The sequence below is a fragment of the Argentina anserina genome, chromosome 7, assembly GCF_933775445.1.
Source record: "Argentina anserina chromosome 7, drPotAnse1.1, whole genome shotgun sequence".
NCBI classification, from domain to species: domain Eukaryota; kingdom Viridiplantae; phylum Streptophyta; class Magnoliopsida; order Rosales; family Rosaceae; genus Argentina; species Argentina anserina.
The window spans coordinates 4,455,810-4,479,174 of record NC_065878.1 but is presented as its reverse complement, the minus strand read 5'-3'; the positions used below and the strand labels follow the sequence as shown (position 1 = coordinate 4,479,174).

General features: G+C 37.7%; 2 protein-coding genes and 1 non-coding gene across 3 annotated transcripts; 1 reads left to right on the top strand and 2 right to left on the bottom strand.

Moving 5' to 3' along the window:
- Window positions 1-1,358: 1,358 nt before the first annotated feature.
- On the bottom strand, window positions 1,359-3,843 carry LOC126803440 (rust resistance kinase Lr10-like). Its single transcript, XM_050531249.1, has 2 exons — window positions 2,968-3,843; window positions 1,359-2,453 (listed from the first exon to the last, which is right to left on the bottom strand). The coding sequence occupies exons 1-2, from the start codon at window positions 3,841-3,843 to the stop codon at window positions 1,359-1,361; spliced, it is 1,971 nt and encodes a 656-aa protein (XP_050387206.1).
- Window positions 3,844-4,559: 716 nt separating this feature from the next.
- On the bottom strand, window positions 4,560-8,623 carry LOC126801720 (dihydroxy-acid dehydratase, chloroplastic). Its single transcript, XM_050529163.1, has 14 exons — window positions 8,057-8,623; window positions 7,896-7,967; window positions 7,536-7,583; window positions 7,199-7,353; window positions 6,894-7,088; window positions 6,713-6,824; window positions 6,490-6,559; window positions 6,350-6,408; window positions 6,099-6,222; window positions 5,917-5,987; window positions 5,572-5,673; window positions 5,200-5,280; window positions 4,948-5,106; window positions 4,560-4,869 (listed from the first exon to the last, which is right to left on the bottom strand). Exons 1-14 carry the CDS (start codon window positions 8,573-8,575, stop codon window positions 4,819-4,821), a joined length of 1,818 nt encoding a protein of 605 aa, XP_050385120.1. The 5' UTR covers window positions 8,576-8,623; the 3' UTR covers window positions 4,560-4,818.
- A 10,510-nt stretch (window positions 8,624-19,133) lies between these two features.
- On the top strand, window positions 19,134-19,240 carry LOC126804271 (small nucleolar RNA R71). The gene has a single exon (XR_007673225.1). It is a non-coding gene; the product is annotated as a small nucleolar RNA R71 (small nucleolar RNA).
- Window positions 19,241-23,365: the final 4,125 nt, after the last annotated feature.

Below are 23,365 nucleotides of genomic sequence, written 5' to 3'. Positions count from 1 at the left end.
TGCGACTTTAATGTCTAAAATGAGTAATGCCTGAGTGACTATGCAAAAAAAAAAAAAAAAACCAAAAGTCCAACAACGAGCTAGTCCCTGGAAAGTAATAACAACAAAGTGCATATAATTCTCCAAATTATGTCTAGAACGTAATAGCAGACCTTCATGCATATAATTTTCAAAACAGTAGTGAAGCCATCAGAATACATAATAAACTTTCTTAATACCAGGAAAATTATCCCAGACTGGTAATGTACTGACAGCAACGACCACCCAAACATATATTAGATCACTTGATCTCCAGTTTGAAGTAAATGATCTGATCATATGGATTGATGAAACGATAGTGTAGTGACCATGGTGTTTCTGAATCACCTTCATCATCCACTATTGGTTTGTGTTCTGGATATAGGGCAGGCTTTGGGGGCATTTGAAGGCGATCACTACCACTTTGTTTATTAACTCAGGACGATCTTTAGGATTCATTTGTATCATTGCATGCACCATAATGCTGCGATATCATTTTTATCATCAACTTTTCCTCCTCAGTGGCATCACCTATGTCTATGTCTTTTCCTTTCATTGAATTGGTCATCGACGCAAGACGAAAGGAAAGTTTGGCTCGAATGCGCTGCATCTGCATTAAAGTTGTTCCTTCTCCTGCAAATTCCATCAGCAACTTTCCAAAATTGTAGATTTCAGCTTTGTTCGAGAGATACTGCTTATAGTTTTGTAATACAATCCTGCAGCCATGTATCCAAGCATCCTCTAGCAGCAGTCATTCTTATATGATCTAATTGACATAATCTTGCCAAGCCCAAAGTCAGAAATCGATGGAACAGAGTTATTATCAAGAAAAATGTTCTGTGGCTTGATATCGATATGCAAAATTCTCACGTCACATCCTTGATTTTAGTAGTCAATACCCCACAAGCTACTAGCAATTTGAAATGATCACATTCTGGCCAGTAGGCAAAACGACATGAACATTCTACAAAGGAACCAGCAATTTAAGTTGCAGAGAAGAATTTCATATTGCAATATTACACTTGGAGTAGCAGCTGAGTGCCTAACGAACCCAGAATATACATTATGTTGTTATTTCTCACGATCATTTACATCTCAAACTGAAAGTTATGCTTACAATTGGAAATCCAAGAAAATTGCAGATATAAAGCACATGAACTACAGAGTTCCAGAAAATTAAACATACAGACAGCATAGGATAAAGTTGACTAGTACCATCACATGTATTCACCGAGTATGCATGGAAGAACACTAGTACATACAAATATTAGCGGATGCTACCTCACAGAGATTGAAATTTGAATTGAACTGAGTGACTCGTTTTAACTATGCTTCATCTTTCACTGCATTGAAGATGACAAAGTTGTTCCCAAACCATCTTCATAGGTAACAACTGGCGTATCTTGTGGATATAAGAAAGGCTTTGGAGGCATTTGAATGCATTCAACTTCTCCTTCAAGCATATCTACTACTTTACTCATCGAACTAGGACGGTCACTTGGCTTCATTTGTATACACCACAATGCTGCCATGAACATCTTCTTTGTTTTCTTCTTATCCTCATCAGTTGCATCTTCGATTTCCATCTCATTTCCTTCACTGAACTGGTCATAAACCCATGAAGGAAAGTAAATTTGTCTTGAATGGGCCGCGACTGCATTCAAGTTCTTTCTTCTTCCTGCTATTTCCATCAGCAACATTCCAAAACTATACATGTCAGCTTTATTCGACACACCTCCAATATTCTTGTAAAACAATTCCGGAGCTATGTATCCAATGGTTCCTCTTGCTGCGGTCAAAGTTAAACTGCTGTCATCTAAGGGGCACAATCTTGCCAGACCGAAGTCTGAAATCTTTGGAACCAAATTCTCGTCAAGGAGAATGTTGTGTGGCTTGATATCAAAATGCAGAATTTTCATGTCACACCCTTGGTGCAGATAATTAATACCACGGGCCACTCCTAGTGAAATTTCAAATGCTTCCTTGCAGCTTAAGGTAATGAGTCCCTTAGAAAATATGTGCTTATCAAGAGACCCATTTGACATGTACTCGTATATAAGAGCACGCTTTGTTCCCTCAGCACAATAACCGATCATTTGCACCACATTCACATGATGAATTCTTCCAATGGTAGCAACTTCATTCATAAAATCCTGCCCGTTAGCTTTGGCCTTTCCCAACATCTTAACAGCAACCAGGCGGCCGCTTCGAAGCTTCCCTTTATACACAGAACCATAACCTCCTTCCCCCAATTTGTCCTTAAATCCTTTGGTCATCTTCTTGATATCAGAGTAGGAGTACCTTATTGGCATGAGGTTATTGTGACTCTGTAAGAATTCTTCAATAACGTTGTACATTGATAAATGGCGTCTTCTCAACTTGAAGATTAGAAACACAATCACACAAGGAACTCCAAGTACAGCTTTCGTCACAGTCCATGAAAGCACTGTAGAAGAATTAAAAACTAGTCATAATGTTGAAGCTAGCTAGTATAGAAGGAGATAATTAGTATTTTTCTTGTTTACAAATCAGTATTGTTATTACTTATATTTACTTTCGCTATTCTAAAACATAAGAAAATGATTGTAAGCTGTTAGAACTACTCTTAAAGATCAACTATTCAAATCCGTCTGACTTTGTATCTACTGGAAAGAGTTGCACGAAATGAAAAAGCTCACCTGCGGTTAGAATCAGGTCTAGTGACGCTGCGAAAATGAGAGAGAACAGTTGTTATGAGAGTTGATGACTGAATATGGGATGATGAAAACAGTAAGACTGAAATAGTTATTAGTCACCTACTTAATACATAGTTCGACGTATCAAAGTTCATGCTTAACCCTGCATCATAAAAGACAGCAACATACAATATCAAGGCATAATAACTCAACTCGATCAGCGAACAAAAGTAAATGTAAATTGAATAAATGTAGACATGAATGGCTTATTGTGGATGATATACTTACCACAATCAACTTTGTTGGTATCACTGTCAACATAGCAAGTCGATTTAAGAATATGCCATTTCGCAACTCTATTGAAGCTCTTCAACCATGAAAGTTCAAAGCCGTAGAGCAGCTCATTGTGGATGTCTATGTAGGAACTGTTTATGCCCTTTGTACCATTCCAAGATGTCAAAACCATCAACTCTATCTTGCATGAATCCAACAACTCCGAGGCATATAAGCTTCCGGTGTGAACCAAAAAACTCACACTGATTGAATCAATATTGCAAGGGGCAGTATCAACAAAGAAAGATGAATTCACTGGCGGAGTTTCGCATGTCATGAAAATGATAGGCTTTGACAGTTTGAAGCTATGTGTGTTCCATATCTTTTTACCTTTCCTTAGAGAAATGCTATATGGATCCTCATGACTGAAGTTATAGCCGGACAACGAATAATGAGGGATTGAAGAGCAGTTACCCTTATGAACATTGGCATCCACAACTCGAAATGTGGCGTTTTCATAATTGATGGCAAGCACATAGTATTTTCCTGAATACAAGTGTAACACAGTGAGATTGTTCTCACAAGACAGATTATACCTGGAGTCACCGCACTTCTTCGGATCATCAATGAGTCGAAAAGGGTGACTTATATTACGGATGTTGCCGCAGGATGAAGGCTGACAGTGATGGTGATCCTTAGCATTGCAAGCTACACAGCATAAACCAAGTACCAGAAAGATAGGTATGAATCTTGGCGGTAAGGATGGTACGCTTAGTGCAATTTTCATGGTGGAACTAATCAGAAGTCTATTAGCATTCACCGGAAAAATTTCTGATCTGGGCATTTGATCAGTGATTTTGCCATTGGTCTTTTTCATAGCTAGGGGCCTTGGACAGAAGAAGGTACAAGGAAAGCTCACAGTAAAAGTAACCGCTGATAAAATCTGTAACTGATAAAAACTAAAACTAAACTTTTGTGGTCAAGAAGGCACAAAAATGGAGAAGTCAAGCAACAACTCAAGGGACTCAACCAACATCGACGATTGGGTCGATTATCATTTTTCAAAGTGAGAACACAGCTCGATCACCCTCGATGTTGATTTATTGGTCAATAATGGCTTAGATGAAAACGATATAGGCAATGCAGAAGAATTGATTATTGCGGTGCCTACATTTTTGTACCATTTCTTTGGAAACCGAAACAAAGGTTCGTTTATTCGAAAAAAAAAACAAAGGTTTGTAATATTGTTGGCACAAGTATGCATTTATACATATTCAGATTTTTTTAGTTAAGGAGGTCTTTATTTATTCAAATGATGCGGATTTCTTATTTTGGCCAATTTTTTTTATCATATTTTGGCCAATTGGCTGGTGATCTATATATAAGGAGTTAAGATCTAAACGGTTAAAATGCAAAATTATCATCGAAAAATTAGCCAAAATAAGAAATCTGCATCATTTGAATAAAATAAAGATCTCCTTACCCAAGAAGGCCTGCATACATATTATTTTATTTTAGAATGGATGCATTCATCAAGTTCTTTCTTGATTAGATATACATCAAATCTTTACCATAATTTGATATTGAAACGTATTTAAGAAAGCTCATTGAGAATTTTATTAACCCAGCAACCGAGATGCAAATACAAGAAAAGCTTAAGTGAAAAGAAACCCAGTCCCAAAAGAACTAATAACCAAATGGACACCCTATCCTAAAGAGCCGCAATAACGCACATTTGTGCCATCTCTATACCAAGTCGTTTCCTCCAATCCCCACTAAGCTGCGAGATTGTGGCACATACATATTTGAAGCTGACTGCAATTCTTGACAGATACTGCTTCTCCAATCTCCACTATTCATCCGTCACGCATCCATCTGAAGCTGTTTGTACATTCTTGATATACTGGAGATACAAAAATAATATTGTTTCTTAGACTCAATGACAGCCATAATGAGTTGTACTAGGAATGGTTTAATATACCTTGTACAGAACTCCACGGTTAGCCTTGTACGGAGGAGCAACCCAATTCTTTCTCCGAGTGTTCATCTCTTGATCTGTCAACTGAACATCCAATCTTTTCTTTTCGACATCAACGGTGATGATGTCCCCATTTTCAATTAATCCGATAGGACCACCTTCCTGAAAACCATTTAAAACACATACCATTAGTTGCACTAACTACTGTATGATACCAAGACAAGGCCTATTCAATGACAAAGACACTAAAATAACCTGTGCTTCAGGACATATGTGACCAACAACAAATCCATGAGAACCTCCTGAAAATCTACCATCAGTCAACAGTGCTGTTTCCTGCAACTCAAAAGCAATACCAAAGGAACCATCATTAGGGAACAATGTGTTGTCAACAAAGCTGTGTGATATAGCTTGAAAGAACCAAGGTCGAATTACTTGTATCATTATAATATATAAATAAATTAAGATCACAATCCAAATTGAGAAAAAACCTAATCATAAGTAATAAAGTAAAATCACCGTTGTAGGTAGTACAAGAAAGCAATTGAACACACTTCAGGTGGTGAAAACACTCACATTAAATGTTAACTTAAAAGTTAAGCAAGAGCCAAATGTAAGTATAAATACCTTCCCAAGACCTGCACCCATTATTGCACTGGTAGGTGTTAACATTTCAGGCATGCCTGGTCCTCCCTTCGGACCTTCTCCTCTAATAACAACTACTTTTCCCTGGAAAACAACAAACAAATACACAGTCAGGTATGCTATACATGAGATCAATTGAAAACAAAACATCATGCAGTTTAAAGTCGTCAATCAGATGCAAAAAATAAAAAATGCCTAGAATGCATAAGAAAGAAAAACAATTTGAACCTCGCAGTTTTAAGCAACAAGTCTTAGACTAGGATTTTCCAATTTAAAGTTCGACAATATATCATTGCTAGGTACAGGTGAAGTTAAAAAAGAAATGACCTTGAAATTCATTGGATTCTCTGTGATAGCTTCAAGCATAGCTTCCTCCCCTTCAAAGACAAGTGCTGGACCTGAAGTATTATAATAATTCATCAGCAATGGGACTTTCAATAAAAAAACCATTAACTTCAGGATAACAAAGAACACTGTAAATACAAATAATGAAAAAATAAAAGCAATACCAGAGAAGTATAGCCCTTCTTTTCCTGTAATCTTTGCTACAGAACCCTTTGGTGCCAGGTTTCCATATAGTACTTGGAGGTGACCTGTTTTTTTTATAGGATTTTCCAAGGGTCTTATTATATCCTGAACGATGAGAGGAAAAAAGCATGAGAAAAATGAAAAGTTGTCTTCAAACATGAAATTTGTAAAGAAGAAATAATGGCAACATTTCAAACACTGAATTTATCTTCAGGTTAGAAAGCTGTCAAACCTGCCCAGTAGACAAGGGAAGGAAGCTTTTGGCATTCTCAGCCAGTGTCCTCCCAGTAACTGCAGAAAGAGTAACATCACTACATCAATGTTATGAGAATTACTTGAGCGGTGGTTTCTAATCATGCAAATATCACGTACCAGTTATACAATCCCCATGCAGAAGTTCATTTTCCAATAGGTACCGAAGAACAGCTGGCGTTCCGCCAATCTATTAACATAATTAGTCAGTACTTGTTTTGAGAAGGGAAATAATAAATAATGAGAATCATTCGAAAAATGACACTTGCATGATATGTACCATATTAAGCAAACACCAATAAATAAACAGTTATTAAAATAAATAAATCACTAGAATTTAGACCTTGTGTACATCCTCCATGACATACTTCCCACTAGGCTTAAGATCTGCAAGAAACGGAATCTTATCACTGACTCTCTGGAAATCATCTAGAGTTAACTCCAAGCCCACAGACCTGCCAAGAATCATGTCAATAAAGCATTTTCATTTCCAAATTTACTAGCATTGGACGCTGGTTTCTGACCTGGCAATAGCGATTAAGTGTAACACGGCATTGGTAGATCCACCCAATGCCATGACAGTGACCATAGCATTATACAGCGACTTTGGAGTAATAATATCTCGCGGTTTTAAATCCATTTTCAATAATTCCAGCAGATATTTCCCAGCCAAGCGGCACTCGTCCAACTTTAACGGATCTTCAGCAGGTGTAGAAGAGCTTAAGAGAAAGCAGAAAAACAAAATAGAAATCAGATATATTGGTCACAGAAAATAATGAGAGCTTTTTTATGCACTTAATTTTATTTAGAGTTTTGGAGACATCTTTACCTGTAAGGTATTGACATTCCTAAAGCTTCAATGGCACAAGCCATTGTATTAGCCGTATACATTCCACCACAAGCCCCAGCACCAGGGCAGGAGTTACGAACAACATTCTTTCTATGCTCATCACTAATGGATCCACTTACATACTCTCCATAAATCTAACATCAATAAAAATAATAAAATATATAAATAAGATTACTAAATATCTCAACCAATGAATATTCAAGTTAGCAGATATTGGATGGAGAAGTAGTTAACGAGGACACAAATATACACAATAATCCTACAGACCAAGTAAGAAGACCAAAATCATCTTTTAATAACAATTTAAGAGGCTTACCTGAAAGGCGGATACTATATCATATGTATTGCCTTGGAAATGCCCAGGCTGCAAAAAAGAACAGAGAGAAGATAAAGAAAACATAACAATAAATTTCTAAAAGATAGACAATATAATTAACCCGGTACAACTATGGTCTACAATCACAAAAACCCCAAACACCACCGTAAAAAGAAAATGGAATAATTCCAAACTTTTTTTTTTTTTATATCTCAGAGTCACCAAATTCATTGATGAAGGAATCAAACTCAAACATCACTTTTCAGAAATCCCATAATCAACCTGGTAGCATCCATTGAGTAACTTAACCTATCATCCTATTTCAAATTATCGTAACCATTCCAAACAGAGATGTCGAACCTTGATAGTGCCACCATAAATCATGATACTCGGTCGGTTGATCCTCCCCATTGCCATTATAGTACCTGGCATCTGCAAAAAAACAAACAAAACATAAACACCACCGCCAATAAACTCACAACCGAATCAAACTAAAACAAGAACATGAAGAGCAGACTCACATTCTTATCACAACCCGGAATGGAAATGTTGGCGTCGTACCACTGAGCCCCCATGACAGTCTCAATGCTGTCAGCAATCAAATCCCTAGACTGCAAGCTGTAGCACATTCCCCTAGTCCCCATAGAAATAGCATCACTGACGCCGACCGTGTTGAACCGGAACCCCACCATTCCGGCCTCCTCCACCCCCTGCTTCACCGCCTCCGACAAGCCCAGGAGGTGCATGTTGCACGTGTTTCCTTCGTACCAGACCGAGGATATGCCGATTTGGGGCTTGGACATGTCGGCGTCGGAGAGGCCGACGCCGTGGAGGATGGCCTGAGAGCCGCCCTGGGACTTCGGCTCGGTGATGCGGGAGCTGTACTTGTTGAGCTTCGTCTCTTCCGCGGCGGCGATGGCGGCATTGGGGGCGGAGGCTCGGACGGAGAAGAGAGGAGAGGGCTTGGTGCTCCGGCGAGGGTGAGGAGGTGGCCGGAGTACGAAGGTGGAGGTGGTTGGGGATATGAGAGCGCCTTGCATGGCTAAGCAGGGTGGCGGCGGCGGCGGCGGAGGTTGTGCAGGTCAACAACGTCTCTAATTTTGTTGACGAAATAAAGAAGAAGAAGAAGAAGGAGAAGGGTTTAGGGAGGGGATAGAGTGTGATGATGTTCAGCAAGGGAAGCAAGTGATGGACTGCCACGTGGATAAACAGAAATCAAAGGCGAGGATTTAAAGCATAAATGTTCACGAGAGAGATGTACGAATTTAGAAAGTTATTTTGAGGGCTCTGAGAGAAGAATATTTTGGGTAGAGTACAGGTGGCCGGGTGCGGGTGCCAAAGGTTCAAGAACTCTTCAATGTTTTTTTCTTCGGGGTCTTGTCTTTTAATTTTTTTTTTCAACTTCGCTAACTTCACTGTTATCAACTCTTAACTCTCTTCGATCAAAAAAATTAAAAAAAAAAAAACTCTTGATTCTTGCCCATGCAAAGGAAGATTACTAGGTATATTACAATGTGGTGCTCTGGTAACAATGAAAATTTCCTCCTTGTACATGTCGAGTTATTGACCAATAACTTAGCTTGATTATAGCGGTTTTAACCCACTATAGTTTTCTCTTTCCACTTTAAACCTTAATTTTTTTTCTCCCTCTCTCCTATGATGCACGACTAGGGTGCGGGACACGAACATGGGTACGTCGTGACAAGGGAAATGTTTTTTCTCAAAAACGAAAAAAAGGGAAGACACAGACACACTGTGTATACATTTTATAAAATAATATATGATATATAAATATATGTTTCTTTTAATAAAAAATAGGTATGAAATAACATGAACACATTCTTTGTAGATTACGTTAAAAATGAAATGTGCAAAACAAAAACCTAGACCCTAGCTAAATATGTGTTGAATCTCTTAGACGAGGCTCATAAGAGTAACCAAATTATAGACTATGTTAGCACGACTCAGTTATTAAGAGCAAAAGGAATAAAATACACAAAAGAAGCACTCCATGAGGAAACCCATCAACTACCATAGACTCATCAACTACCATCGGGCTTGTTGTAGGCACATCATCAACCACCAAAGGCCCATCATCAGCCACCAACGACTCTTTAGCAAACGTATCATCAACCAGAGCCAATTTTCACTTCTTGGCACGTTGAGGACCAACACTCACAGTCTGGGATTTGAGTTTGTGATTGTTCTTTGAACCGGGTGGGCATCCCACCTTCCACTTCATGTTGGGTGTCATAGACAAAGGCCATCTTGATGGGGCAAACTGAGGTCCACCGCAAATGTCAACACCAATGGTGCCTCCACTGCCGCAAAAGCCTTAAACTTGCCACGCTTACACAAGGAACATATATCAAATGTGTCATATCCTTGAAACCGATCAAAGCACTGGGCGCCAATATCTCAATAATAATCGGAACTTGGGGTACAGTTGGCGGCTCTACTAAGGACGCAACTCGTCCAAAATTTAAATTCAACTCCGTCAATGTCACATCTGGGATCGAGAAGATGATAGGTTCGATTACTTGACATCAATATTAACCATATAAGCATCGTAAGTAGTATAAAGTAAGAGAGTATCGTTCACCCGGGGATCCAGCCAGGGCATAGAATCACAAACATTTAATAACAAATTCATAAGAGTATAAAAGGTTTGATATAGAATCGGTATCAAAACAGAATTAAAACCTAAACTAATATATACATGTGATCAACTAACCAACACACAAACCATCACCAAAACAATTCATATTAAAGATAACGAAAACAAGTTCTAGTCCTCCTTTTAGAATCATGCCGAGACATACTCATGAAAAACTAAGGTTGGATCATGAAATTAGGGTTCTAAGCAGTAACCTAAACACATAGACACTTAACATATTTGATTCTTCCCAAGCGGTCTTAATCGAAATCTAATATGCTCATCCTACCATGTAATTCCAACGCCATGCACATTGAATTCATTAAGCATGTCATCTACTTAACCAACAATCATGCAATTGGGAAACAACTAAGGCTGCACGGCATCTCTCCTTATCCAACTCGGAAATAGCTAGGCCGGCCTCTCCTCTCTCCTTATCTAACTCGGACATGACTTCCTTGTCTCACTAGGAATGCATCACGACATCACTACTCCTTGTCCAAATATGATTTGTTTTTCTAGAAAAGAATTCGACGATTAAAGAATAGGAAATAATAAAAATAGAAAAGTAGAGTCCTAGTCGAGTAAGGAATCCTATCTCAATAAGGATTTCTAATACTTAGCACAATTTCATCATCAATTTATCCAAATTCAGCATAGCTCTACTAAAACATACAAATAACAAATATGAATCTAAAACAACTAAATAAGAAGTAATAAAACATAAGAATATGGCATAATCACATTAAGAACGTCACACTTTGTGCTCCTATCAACAACCCCACACTTAAACTTTGCTAGTCCCTTAGCAAACACTAAAAAAGGAAATCAAAACATAAAACAAAAACAATACCATTAAAATTAATGACACTAATGTATTTAATATTTTGTCTCAGAGATCTTCAAACTCATAACATCAGGAATAACACTCAATCGAAATAGATAGGATGAATTCCATGGTTAATAAACATGAGATTTCGTTTAACAAGTAAGACATGGCAGAAACAGGGGTGTTATTAAGCTCGACATGTTCAAAAAAAATTCAAATTCAACTCACAAGGATATGCACTCCGAATTTTTTCTCTTAAGAACATGACATATGCTTAAAAGCTTTTCACACACAAGAGTTATAAACACATAGTGAAATCGAAAACCTCATGAAAGATACCAATCATATGCACAAATGAACTAAAACCATATGCTTACTCATGAAACAAACTCCACAGATCAAGAGCTACTCATTTTAAGAATCATGCGGATCTTTAGAAAAGGGATGACTTAGGCTCGGCATGGATATCATTTTTCAGGATTAAAGGAATCACAAAGGTCATCCTCAAGACTTAGCAGAGCAAAACAACCATCTTATATCGCCGAACTCCATAAAACAAGGGCCAAGTATCATCATGTTGGACTCATCCTTCACTTTAAACATTGCGAAAACGAATAAAGGCTAAAGTATAACATTATTGAGCCTTCAACAAATACAACACAACTCCAAATTCACAAAGAAAACATAGCTATGCCGTGACTTCTTCTTCTCATTCATTCTTTTTCATTTTTTCAAGCCGTGTATCATGTATCTTTTTCTTCTTTTTCTCAAACGACATCTTTATTTTTTTTTCATACTTTCATACTCTTTTCATGGCACAACATACATACATAGTATAACCCCACACTTGAATCCAATCATCACTCCATATTAACACCACAAATCGACTCTGCCAAGCCTTAAAGAGAAGGTAGATGATAGGAGCACAAAGTGTGACGTTCTTAATGTATATATGCCCTATTCTTATGTTTTGTTACTTCTTATTTAGTTGTTTTAGGTTCATATTTGTCATTTGTATGTTTTAGTAGAGCTATGCCGAATTTAGAAGAATTGATGATGAAATTTTGCTAAGTGTTAGAAATCCTTATTGAGTTATGATTCTTTACTCAACTAGGACTCTACTTTCCTATTTTCATTCTTTCATATTCCTTAATCGTTGATTTCTTTTCAGGAAAGACAAATCCTCGTTGAACAAGGAGTAGTGATGCCGTGATGCATTCCTAGTGAGACAAGGAAGTCATGTCCGACTTGGATAAGGAGAGAGGAGGCCGGCCTAGCCATTTCCTAGTTGAAGAAGGAGAGAGATATTGTGCATCCTATGTGTTTTCTAATTGGATTTGGTTTCCTACATCAAGTTGGATTTGGAGTACATGAATCAAAGTCCATATCAAAGAAGATTCAGTTTCCCAATCTGATTCTATCTCCTAATTGGGACAACATGAAGGCTTTATTGACTCCTATATATAGAGGCACGGCATCATTGTTCAAGCATCATCAACCTTGCACACATACTAGCCAAAACTCTACCGAATTTCATACTCACCCTTCCAAGAAATCCTAAAACCGATTTCACCATTCTTCACCATCATTCTTAGCCTTCAAGCACGATTGTGAAGAGGTTCCATCCCCTTAGAAGTTACGGCTACACCTTGTAGGATCGATTGATTGATAAAGTATAACCATGATTCTCTCTATGTTTATTTCGGTTTTGATTTTCTTGTTCTTGGTTGTGTATGCGATTTGGATATTGTAACCTTGTTTCGATTTTGTCTATGAAATACCTACTTGATTCAATTTATATAAAGATGCGATTTCAGGTTTTGGTTTTGTGATTTTTGGTTTCTGCCGTGACATGTTCTTGATGATTTCGATATCTAAGTATTATGTATGCGATTGTAGCATGATATTTAGGTTGTTAGATTAAAGACTTATGCTATGAACATGTTTATTATTTTCTATATAATTTTCGGAATTGCATGATTGAGGGTTAAGTAGGTGACATACTTAATGAATTCGATATGCATGGCTTTGAAGTTGTATGGTAAGATGAACATGTTAGATTTTGATGAAGCCGATTGGCAAGACTTGAATGTGTTAAGTGTCTATGCATATAGGTAACTGATTTGGAACTTAATTGCATGATCCAACCTTAGTTGCTTAAGATGATAACTCGGCATGATTCTAAAGGGAGAACTAGAACTTGTTTTCGGTTTCTTTGTATGAATTGTTTTGGTGATGTATTGTGTGTTGGTTGGTTGATCACATGTATATATTAGTTTAGGTTTTATTTTCTGTTTTTATCTTGGAAAGTCGAACCTATATCAAAAATCCTTAAACTCTTATGAATTCGTGTTATATGTTGTGATTCTATACCCTGGCTGGATCCCCGGTTTGTGAACGATACCCTCTTACTTTATACTATTAACGATGCTTACATGGTTAAATATTGATGTCGAGTAATCGAGATGATCAGTAGAGATATAACTATACTAAATAAGGATATTAACATGTTGGTAATGAAAGAAAAAGCTTAATATATGCTCAAATGGGTTAACACTAAGGTGTCCCAAGTATGGCTCCAATAGGGATATACGGTTTTTTGGCATAAAATAGTGGAAATCCTAAAAATATCTAACAATCCTTTTTAAAATTAAAGTATATTATGACATAAAGCTTTGAAAGTTTCATAAAGTAAGTTCTAGCATTCTATGGCGCATATGAATTGATCAAAATAGATATAATGAGGTTATAAAGCCAATGAAACAATAGATATAATGTTTCCAAAGAAAGCACATACATGGCTCGAAACTCACATAGGTTACATGAATTCAAACAAGTAAGGAACATGCTCATTATGTACCTAAGTTTCAAAATCCTCATCTACTACATGTTCGTACAATTTCTACACATCGATTAACCATCAAATAACAATGAAGTTCAATTCAATATCGTGATCATCTATCAACCCATAAATTCAAAGATCAACTCATCCTAGACAGTTTAAGGCATACCTAAGACTCAAAACAAAAACAACTTAAAATCAAAAAACAAAACCAAAAATTCAAACTAAAAATCGAAAATCAAAGCAACAAAATTGAAACACATAAGCATCAAACAATAGAATACAATGAATGATCCCCACCCCACACTTAAAACTTACATTGCCCTCAATGTACAATATGATAAGCAACAAAAATTAAAAAGAGATAAGGGATAAGAAAATACAAACACTCGTTCATGACTCCTTCATTGGCTTAAGTTTAGAGTCTATAGCCAAGACTATCTCAAAAAAATCACTTGCTTGCCATAGGATCAAGGAGAGAAGTCTCCTCCATGTTATGCTTCACAAAATTCTCATAGTATGGCTTCAAGCGATGTCCATTGACCGTGAATTCCTTTCCAAGCACCGTACTTTTGATCGAATAGTACCATAAGGAAAAATATTAGCAACAACAAACGGGCCAAGCCACCTAGAACGGAGCTTGCCTGGGAACAATCTGAGTCGAGAATTAAACAAAAGAACTTTATGCCCAACAACAAAGTGTTTCTTCCTAATCATACGGTAATGGAACATTTTAGTTTTCTCTTTGTAAACCATTTCCGAATCATATGCCTCATTCATAATCTCTTCAAGCTCATGCAATTGCAACTTCCTATGCAATCCGGCCTCATCAATGTTCATGCTAAAATTCTTCACAGCCCACCATGCACGATGCTCAAGCTCCACAAGAAAGATGGCACGCCTTGCCATAGACTAACCGAAATGGTGACATGCCAAGAGGAGTCTTGTATGCCGTCCTATAGGCCCAAAAAATATCATCCAATCGTTGAGACCAATCCTTACGTGATGGTCCAACAAACTTCTCCAAAATTCTCTTGATCTCACGATTAGATAGCGTCCTATAACCTTATGTCTGATTCCATACTTCTTCAATAACGCCTCAATGGTTCGGTTGTAAAAGTGAGATCCTTCATCACTAATGATAACTTCCAGCATACCAAACCTAGAGAAAATGTTAGAATGAAAGAAATATGTAACAATTCGATAATCATTAGTCCGGATGGCTTTTGCTTCCACCCATTTCGAAACATAATCAACACAAACGAGTATGTACAAGAAACCATTATAGTTAGGAAAATGTCCCATAAAATCAATGCCCAACAATCAAATTTTTTGACATATATAATCGGTGTCATAGGCATTTGATCTCGAGATCCTAAATTTCTCATGCGTTGGCATCTATCACAAGTCATGCAAAAATGATATGCATCTTTGAAAATCGTAGGCCAAAAGAATCCACATTCTAACACCTCAATAGCAGTCCTACGTGAACCAAAATGTCGTTCACAAGACTCAAAATGGCAAAAAGTAAGTATATAATGATATTCAGATTCAGGGACACACCTCCTAATGATTTGATCAACACAATGTTTCCACAAGTATGGTTCATCCCAAACATAATATTTAGCTAATGCCTTGAGTCTAATCTTTTGAGCATGCGATAAAGTATCTGGAAATTGCTTAGACACAAGATAATTCGCAATATTTGTATACCATGGCTCACTTACCTCAACTCGAAAGAGTTGCTAATCCGAAAAGCTCTCTTGAATGGCCAAAGGCTCGGTATCTCTCACCAAACGGCTCAAATGGCCCGCCACAACATTGTCACTTCCCTTCTTGTCCTTGATCTCAAGATCAAACTCTTGGAGTAAGAGAATCCATTGAATCAATCTCGGTTTGGCATCATTCTTCGTCATTAAGTACTTCAAAGCTGCATGGTCAGTGTAAATAATAACTTTGGATTGAAGTAAGTAAGAACGAAACTTATCTAGAGCAAAGATCACGGCAAGAAGTTCTTTTTCGGTTGTGGTGTAGTTCTGTTGAGTATCATTGAGTGTTTGTGAGGCATAATAGATGGCGTAGGGCTGCTTATCCTTTCTCTGCCCTAGCACGGCTCCAACTGCATAGTCGGAGGCATCACACATCAACTCAAACGGCAAGGACCAATCCGGCGGTGCCATGATCTATGCCGACGTCAAAAGCTTCTTCAAAGTCTCAAATGCATGTTTGCAATCATCATCAAAGTGAAAGGGAATGTCCTTTTGGAGCAATGAACTCAATGGTCTCGCAATCTTGGAAAAGTCCTTGATAAACCTACGATAGAAATATACATGTCCAAGAAACGATCGAACATCCCTCACATTTGTGGGGAGGGGTAAGTGACGCACAAGATCTATTTTTTTAAACTTATCAACCTCAATTCCTCTAGATAAAACAATATGGCCTATGACAATGCCTTGAGTAACCATAAAATGACATTTTTCCCAACTCAAAACCAAGTTAGTTTCTTCACAACGTTTGAGCACAAGTTCCACATTCTCTAAACATGCATCATAATTTTCACCATAAACAGAGAAATCATCCATGAAAACTTCAATTCTAGAACCAATATACTAAGAGAAAATGTGATACATACAACGTTGAAACGTACCTGGAGCGTTGCATAAACCAAAAGGCATGCGACGATAAACAAACGTACCAATAGGGCATGTGAATGTAGTCTTCTCTTGATTTTCTTCCGCCAACTAATTTGATTGTATCCACTATATCTATCAAGGAAACAATAGAAAGAATGACATGCTAGCCTCTCAAGCATTTGATCAATGAATGACAACAACATATAATCCTTCCTTATCATAGCATTGAGCTTCTTATAGTCGATACACACACGGTGACTAGTCATTGTCCTTTGAGGCACCAACTTGTTATCTTTGTTCTTCACCGCCGTGATTCCAGACTTCTTTGGCACAACTTGAATGAGAGAGATAGGGTAGATGACGACACAATCATGTAACTTAGTGATTTCGTCCTTGACAACTTGCATCGTTGGTGGGTGAAGACGTCTCTGACCTTCCTTGGGTGGTTTGGGACAATCTTCAAGCAAAATTCGATGCACACACGGTAGGGCTAATTCCCTTGATGTCGGCTAGGGTCCATCCTATGGTCGTTTTGTGTCTCTTCAACACCTCAATCAATCTCTCATCTTGTTCCTCGTTGAGTGCAGATGCAATGTTCACTGGAAATGTATCCTCATCTCCCAAAAACGCATACTTCAAGTGGTTCGGAAGAACCTTAAGATTAAGCTTTGGGGCTTGCACCACAGAAGGAAGATTCTTGTTAGTGGTTAAGAGAATTAGACTAGAAGAGACATAGCTTAGCTCATGTGCAACCTCAAGAGAGGTCACGTTCTCTAAAACATATGATGGCATGGCATCATTAGCTTCCAACTCAGAAACGTTAGAACCATCACTTGTAAATCCGGCCCCTTGGGCAATGATGAGTGTCAACTTGTCATGTGCAAATGTATCGAGATAGTTATCTGCAAGGGAATCAAGAATGTCAACTGAAAAACAATCACTCAATTCTGAAAAGGGATACCTCATGGCTTCAAAGATGTTGAAGCTAATCACTTCACCGTCGAACTCAAAGGTGAGTGATCCACTAAACACATCGATTTTTGTTCGTGCAGTCCTCATGAAGGGACATCCCAACAAGATAGGGACCTCATTATCATCTGTTTCAGTTGGCTCCATATCAATGACATAGAAGTCTGCATGGAAAATTAAGCTCAAAACCTGCACAAGACGTCTTCAACATAGCCCAAAGGGACTTTGTTGGAATAATCTGCCAATCGAATCACAACATTATCTCATTTCAAATCACCTAGACCTAGATCCTCATAAATATTGTAAGGCATTACATTGATCGATGCACCTAAGTCTAGCATTATCTTTTCAAATGTCATGTTTCCGATTGTACAAGGGATAGAAAAACTCCCTGGATCCTGAAGGTTTGGTGGTAGCTTCCTTTGGAGCATGGCAAAAACCGTCTCACTCATTGTGACAACCTTCTTTTCTCGAGTCATCCTCTTATTGGTGCACAATTCTTTCAAAAACTTAGCATACCTAGGATTTTGTTGTATGCATTCAATAAGAGGCATGTTCACTTCCACCTTCTTAAAGATGTCGAGCATGGCTTGATTAGAGCCATCCTTCTTTTACTTTGCAAATCTATTAGGGAAGAGAACACAAGGAGGAAGACCATTAGTTGAAACCAAACCACTAGAGTTAGGATCCTTACCTTTGTCATGCATAGCATGATCACTTTGGGGTAGAGGCATGACATCATTAGCCTTAGAGGAGGTAGGGTCCTTCTCTAAGTCATTGGCATTAAAACTCTCGGCCTCTTTTCCTTTAGAAGGCACGACCTTCTTGTTTTGCTGCAATGGAGCATCCAAGATCCTTCCACGTCTTGTCATCATGGCCTTCACATTAGGATTTGGCTCAGTTTGGCTCGGTAACTTACCTCTTTCATGGATCTTGTCCATGAAGTCGATCATTTGTCCCATCTGCTTGTTAAGCTCAGTTATGTCCTTAGAATGAGCTTGTTGACCTGTAACTAAAGCTTGAGTAGTAGAGTTTAGATTATGTTGCCCTTGAGCAAGGGACTTCAAAAGTTCATCATAGTTAGGTGCAGATGCATTATTCGAACCATGAACATTAGAGTTAAAGGGAACAGAACCTTGAGATACCTGAGGCCTCACAAACAAACCTGAAGGATGTGGTCCTTGACCTTGAGCATTGGACGGTTGAGCATTGTTGTTCCAACGAAAGTTGGGATGAACTCTAAGTCCAGGATTATATGTGTTCGAGTAAAGATCGTACCAAGGTCTTTGTTGCCTCATGAAGTTTAACTCATCTTCAGTCATTGCACCATTTGGACAATTCTCAGTTGTGTGTAATCTTTGAAAGAACAAATGCCACACATTTGAGTGTTGATGCTCGAACCATTGAATGCCTTGACTAGAACGTCAAGCTTCCTCTCTAAAGTAGCCATCTGATTCTTGCATCAACATCATACACCCCACAGCTCTTGCTTCCTCTCTTCTACGTGGAACTAAATTGGCGATTGTTGTCGGCCAAGTCATCAATCAAGGTGTAAGCTTCTTGACCGGTCTTGTTCATGAATGTGCAGCCACATGACAAATTCACCATGCTTTTATTAGTGGCATCACGTCCTTCATAGAAGAATTGCACCAAGTCATCCAACGAAATACCATGGTGAGGGCACTTACTTTGTAGTTCCTGAAATTCCTCCCATGCCTCATAGAGTGAATCACCATCCTTTTGAGTGAAGTTCTGAATCTCCCTCCTAAGTCTTTTCCTGAGTTAAGAAGGGAAGAATTGCTTCAAGAATCTCATAGTCATTTCGTCCCATGTGGTGATGATTCCCGCAGGTAGAGAGTACAACCAACGCTTAACATCGTCCTTAAGGGTAAATGGAAACAAAAACAACCTCAAGCCTTCTTGAGACATATGATGAATCGATTGGAGCTTGCAAATGTCTAAGAACTCCATAAGATGAACATTATGGTCTTCCATTGAGGAACCAGAGTACTTAAGCAGTTGCCCGAGCAATTGAACTGGAATGGAGAAGTTGGCTTCATCAGGTGGAGTGAAAGCAATGCATGAAGGTGATTCAGGGGTGGTGGGGATGAACGCATTCTTGAGTGTCATTGGAGCACCGGTAGAAACTAGGCCACAGTCCGCAATTGTGTATGTCTCTTAATCGAAGATGAAGGGGAAGAAAGGATCTTCACTTATGATCTAGGTGAAGCGTTTAAGATTGAATTGCTCGGAGACGATTCGAAATCTAAGAGTTTACTCGAGCTAGAGGTTTGTAACTTTATGAGTGCTTGAATTCGATTTTTGAGCTCTTGTGTTTTCTTATATATCGTGGACATGCCTAGTTCCTGTAACACGAAAGTTAAAGGGTTAGCATTGAAGAATACACAATGAAGTCATGAAACTGTGCCCTTCCTTAGTCATATACACGACACATTTATGGAAGAGGCACGACAACTAAGTTGTCATGATTACAAAGAGTTAGTTCTTTACGTATACAAAGTTCACACAATTCACAAGTTCTTTTTGCCGTTTCAATGATTGAATGATCGATTGATTCTAACTTATAAACCAAGGTGGACGTGCGGCCTAAGTATGGATGCCTAGACACAAAATCAAGTCTTTGTTTCAGAAAGCCGTGTAGCTCAATTAGAGATAGTGAACATGATAGGACTCATTTGTTGAACTACGGAGAGCGAACTCCCTATCGACTCCATCACCGAGATGTATGTCAGTTAGTAGTTCTCTGAGATCCAATTTTGGTCACATGCAACATGGTAATAAAAGAGCGTGCCCCTTACTCAGCTGGACTTAACCTTGGGTGTTAGACAAATCTCCAAGTGTTAATAAAAACCGCCCACGAGAGCTAGCATGAAGGGTTAAGGCTAATATTAACAAAAAGAACTTTACCTATTCCGTTCGATTTACAACCTACAACAATCATTCACTCAAACACCAAAAAAACAACCTAAGATAAATTTATTATATGTACAATGAAACAAGATAAGAATATACAAATGTACAATATGAACAATGAATTCAAAATTAAAAGTTAGGGATCCATCTTTATGGATCCTTGACAACGGCGCCATTTGATAGGTTCGATTACTCGACATCAATATTAACCATGTAAGTGGCGTAAGTAGTATAAAGCAAGAGGGTATCGTTCACAAACCGGAGATCTAGCTAGGGCATAGAATCACAAACATTTAATAACGAATTCATAAGAGTATAAAGGTTTGATATAGAATCGGTATCAAAACAGAAAATAAAACATAAACTCATATATACATGTGATCAACCAACTAACATACAAACCATCACCAAAACAATTCATATAGAGATAACGAAAACAAGTTCTAGTCCTCCTTTTAGAATCATGCCGAGACATACTCATGAAAAACTAAGGTTGGATCATGAAATTAGGGTTCTAAGCAATAACCTAAACACATAGACACTTAACACATTCGATTCTTCCCAAGCGGTCTTAATCGAAATCTGCATTGAATTCATTAAGCTTGTCACCTACTTAACCAACAATCATGCAATTTCGAAACTACATAGAAAAGATAAACATGTTCATAGCATAAGTCTTTAATCCAACAACCTAAATATCATGCTACAAGCGTATACATAACATATAGATATCGAAATCACTCAAGAACATGTCACGGAAGAAACCGAAATTCACATAACTAAAACTTGAAATCGCAACTTTATATAAATCGAATCAAGTAGCTATTTCATAGATAAAATTGAAACAAGTTACAATATCCAAACGCATACTCAACCAAGAACAAAGAAACCAAAAACCGAAATAAACATAGAGAGAATCATAGTTACACTTTATCAATCAAGCGATTCTAGAAGATGTAGTCGTGGCTTTCTAAGGGAGTTGAACTTCTTCACAAGCGTGCTTCGAAGCTAAAGATGATGGTGAAGAATGGTGGAATTAGTTTTAGGATTTCTTTCAAAGGTGAGTATGAAATTCGGTAGAGCTTTGGCTAGTGTGTGCGCAAGGTTGATGATGCTTGAACAATAAGGCCGTGCATCTATATATAGGAGTCAATAACATAGCATTGTCGTCCCAAATAGGTGCTAGAATCGGATTGGGAAGATGAAATCTTCTTTGATTCGTGTACTCTAAATCCAACTTGATGTAAGAAACCAAATCTAATTAGGAAACAACTAAGGCTGCACGGCATCTCTCCTTATCCAACTCGGACAAGACTTCCTTGTCTCACTAGGAATGCATCACGACATCACTACTTGTCAAAACAAGATTTGTCTTTCTTGAAAAGAATTCGACGATTAAAGAATAGGAAAGAATGAAAATATGAAAGTAGAGTCCTAATCGAGTAAGGAATCATAGCTCATTAAGGATTTCTAACACTTGCACAATTTCATCATCAATTTATCCAAATTCGGCATAGCTCTACTAAAACATACAAATAACAAATATGAAAACATAAAACAACTAAATAAGAAGTAACAAAGCATAAGAATATGTCATATTCACATTAAGAACGTCACACTTTGTGCTCCTATCAGAAGACCAGCCGTCATAGGAGGATCGTTAGAGGAGCTTGCATGGTTGTAAAAACTCATATCACCCATAGCCACCGTAACCAGTGGCGACATCGATTTAACACGATTTTGCTCTACTCCTTAATTGCAAGGGCGTATCAAATTGAGCATTGAATCCATCAATCACTGTGATAAGAATTTTGGGTGCTAAACAATAGAGCGAAGAAAATCTCGAGAAACACATAAAAGAGAAATATTATTTACACATCCTAAAATACTCAATACACCGTCAATCATATTTTGTATTCAATCTTTTCCTTTTACACATAAATGGCTAACATTTGTTCAATCTGTGACCTTTAAGTCGGTTGTCCATTTAGCCATTTTACTTTCAAATTAATTTTTATAGAGTTACATTAATAAGTGAGTCAATTTTGATAAAATTTTAACTTTTGATTTTTGTTTTGCATATGAAGATAGGTCTCCCACACATTGGTGTAGGGCATTTTTCAATATAATGAGAAACTATGACATTATGGACAAAACATATGTGAAAGCTTCAATTCATTGATTGTGGGAGCTAGATGTAAGCCACCAATCAACATGTTTGAAGAAATGCGATGAAAACATATCAAAAGAATTCATTTAAGAAGGGAAACAAAATATCCAAGTATGAAGATGTAATCTGTCTTAGGCCAATGATATCATTGGAGAACGACAAGATAAAGACTGCCACATATTATATTTCAATTTTTAATGGTGGAGATGAAGCTGAAGTTGATATTTTGACAAAAGTAAAAAATATCGTCAACCTTAGGTTGTGAACATGTAGTTGCTGGAGATGGGATTTGATCGGAATATATACCATGCAAGCATGTAATATCAGCCATATATGAAAAGAGGCATAACCCAGAAGATTTTATTGTTGATTGTTTGAATAGACATACATGACAATCTACAACAATTTCATAAGCCTAATAAACAGTATGGACATGTGGTCAAGGTGTGAAGATCCACCAAATTTTGCCTCCATCATATTCAAGGCAGTTTGATAGATGCATTTGAAAAGACATAATGTAAATTGGGAAATAAGCAAAAATCTCTTACTTGTAGCAATTGTAAGCAAGTAGGGATAAATGTGAAAAATATGCAAAACACATTTCCCTCAAAAGGAGAATACAAAGAGAGCTGCTATCAAGAAAGGAGGCAAATGTTTGATTAGATATGTAAGCTCATTATTCCATTACAATTATGTGTGACACGACCCATCCCAAATATTACTCTAATATGTAGAGTGAGTCGTGCGGGGACCACTATCAAGGAAGGTATGTTAAAATTTTAGCATAGTCTCTC

Coding starts and splice junctions, on each gene's coding strand:
- LOC126801720 (XM_050529163.1), bottom strand. CDS start 8,575: ATGCAAGGCGCTCTCATATCCCCAACCACCTCCACCTTCGTACTCCGG. Junction 7,584..7,895: donor TTTATGGTGGCACTATCAAG/GTTCGACATCTC, acceptor TCTTTTTTGCAG/CCTGGGCATTTCCAAGGCAA. Junction 6,825..6,893: donor CACTTAATCGCTATTGCCAG/GTCAGAAACCAG, acceptor GATTCTTGGCAG/GTCTGTGGGCTTGGAGTTAA.
- LOC126803440 (XM_050531249.1), bottom strand. CDS start 3,843: ATGAAAAAGACCAATGGCAAAATCACTGATCAAATGCCCAGATCAGAA. Junction 2,454..2,967: donor ATTGTGGTAAGTATATCATC/CACAATAAGCCA, acceptor GTGCTTTCATGG/ACTGTGACGAAAGCTGTACT.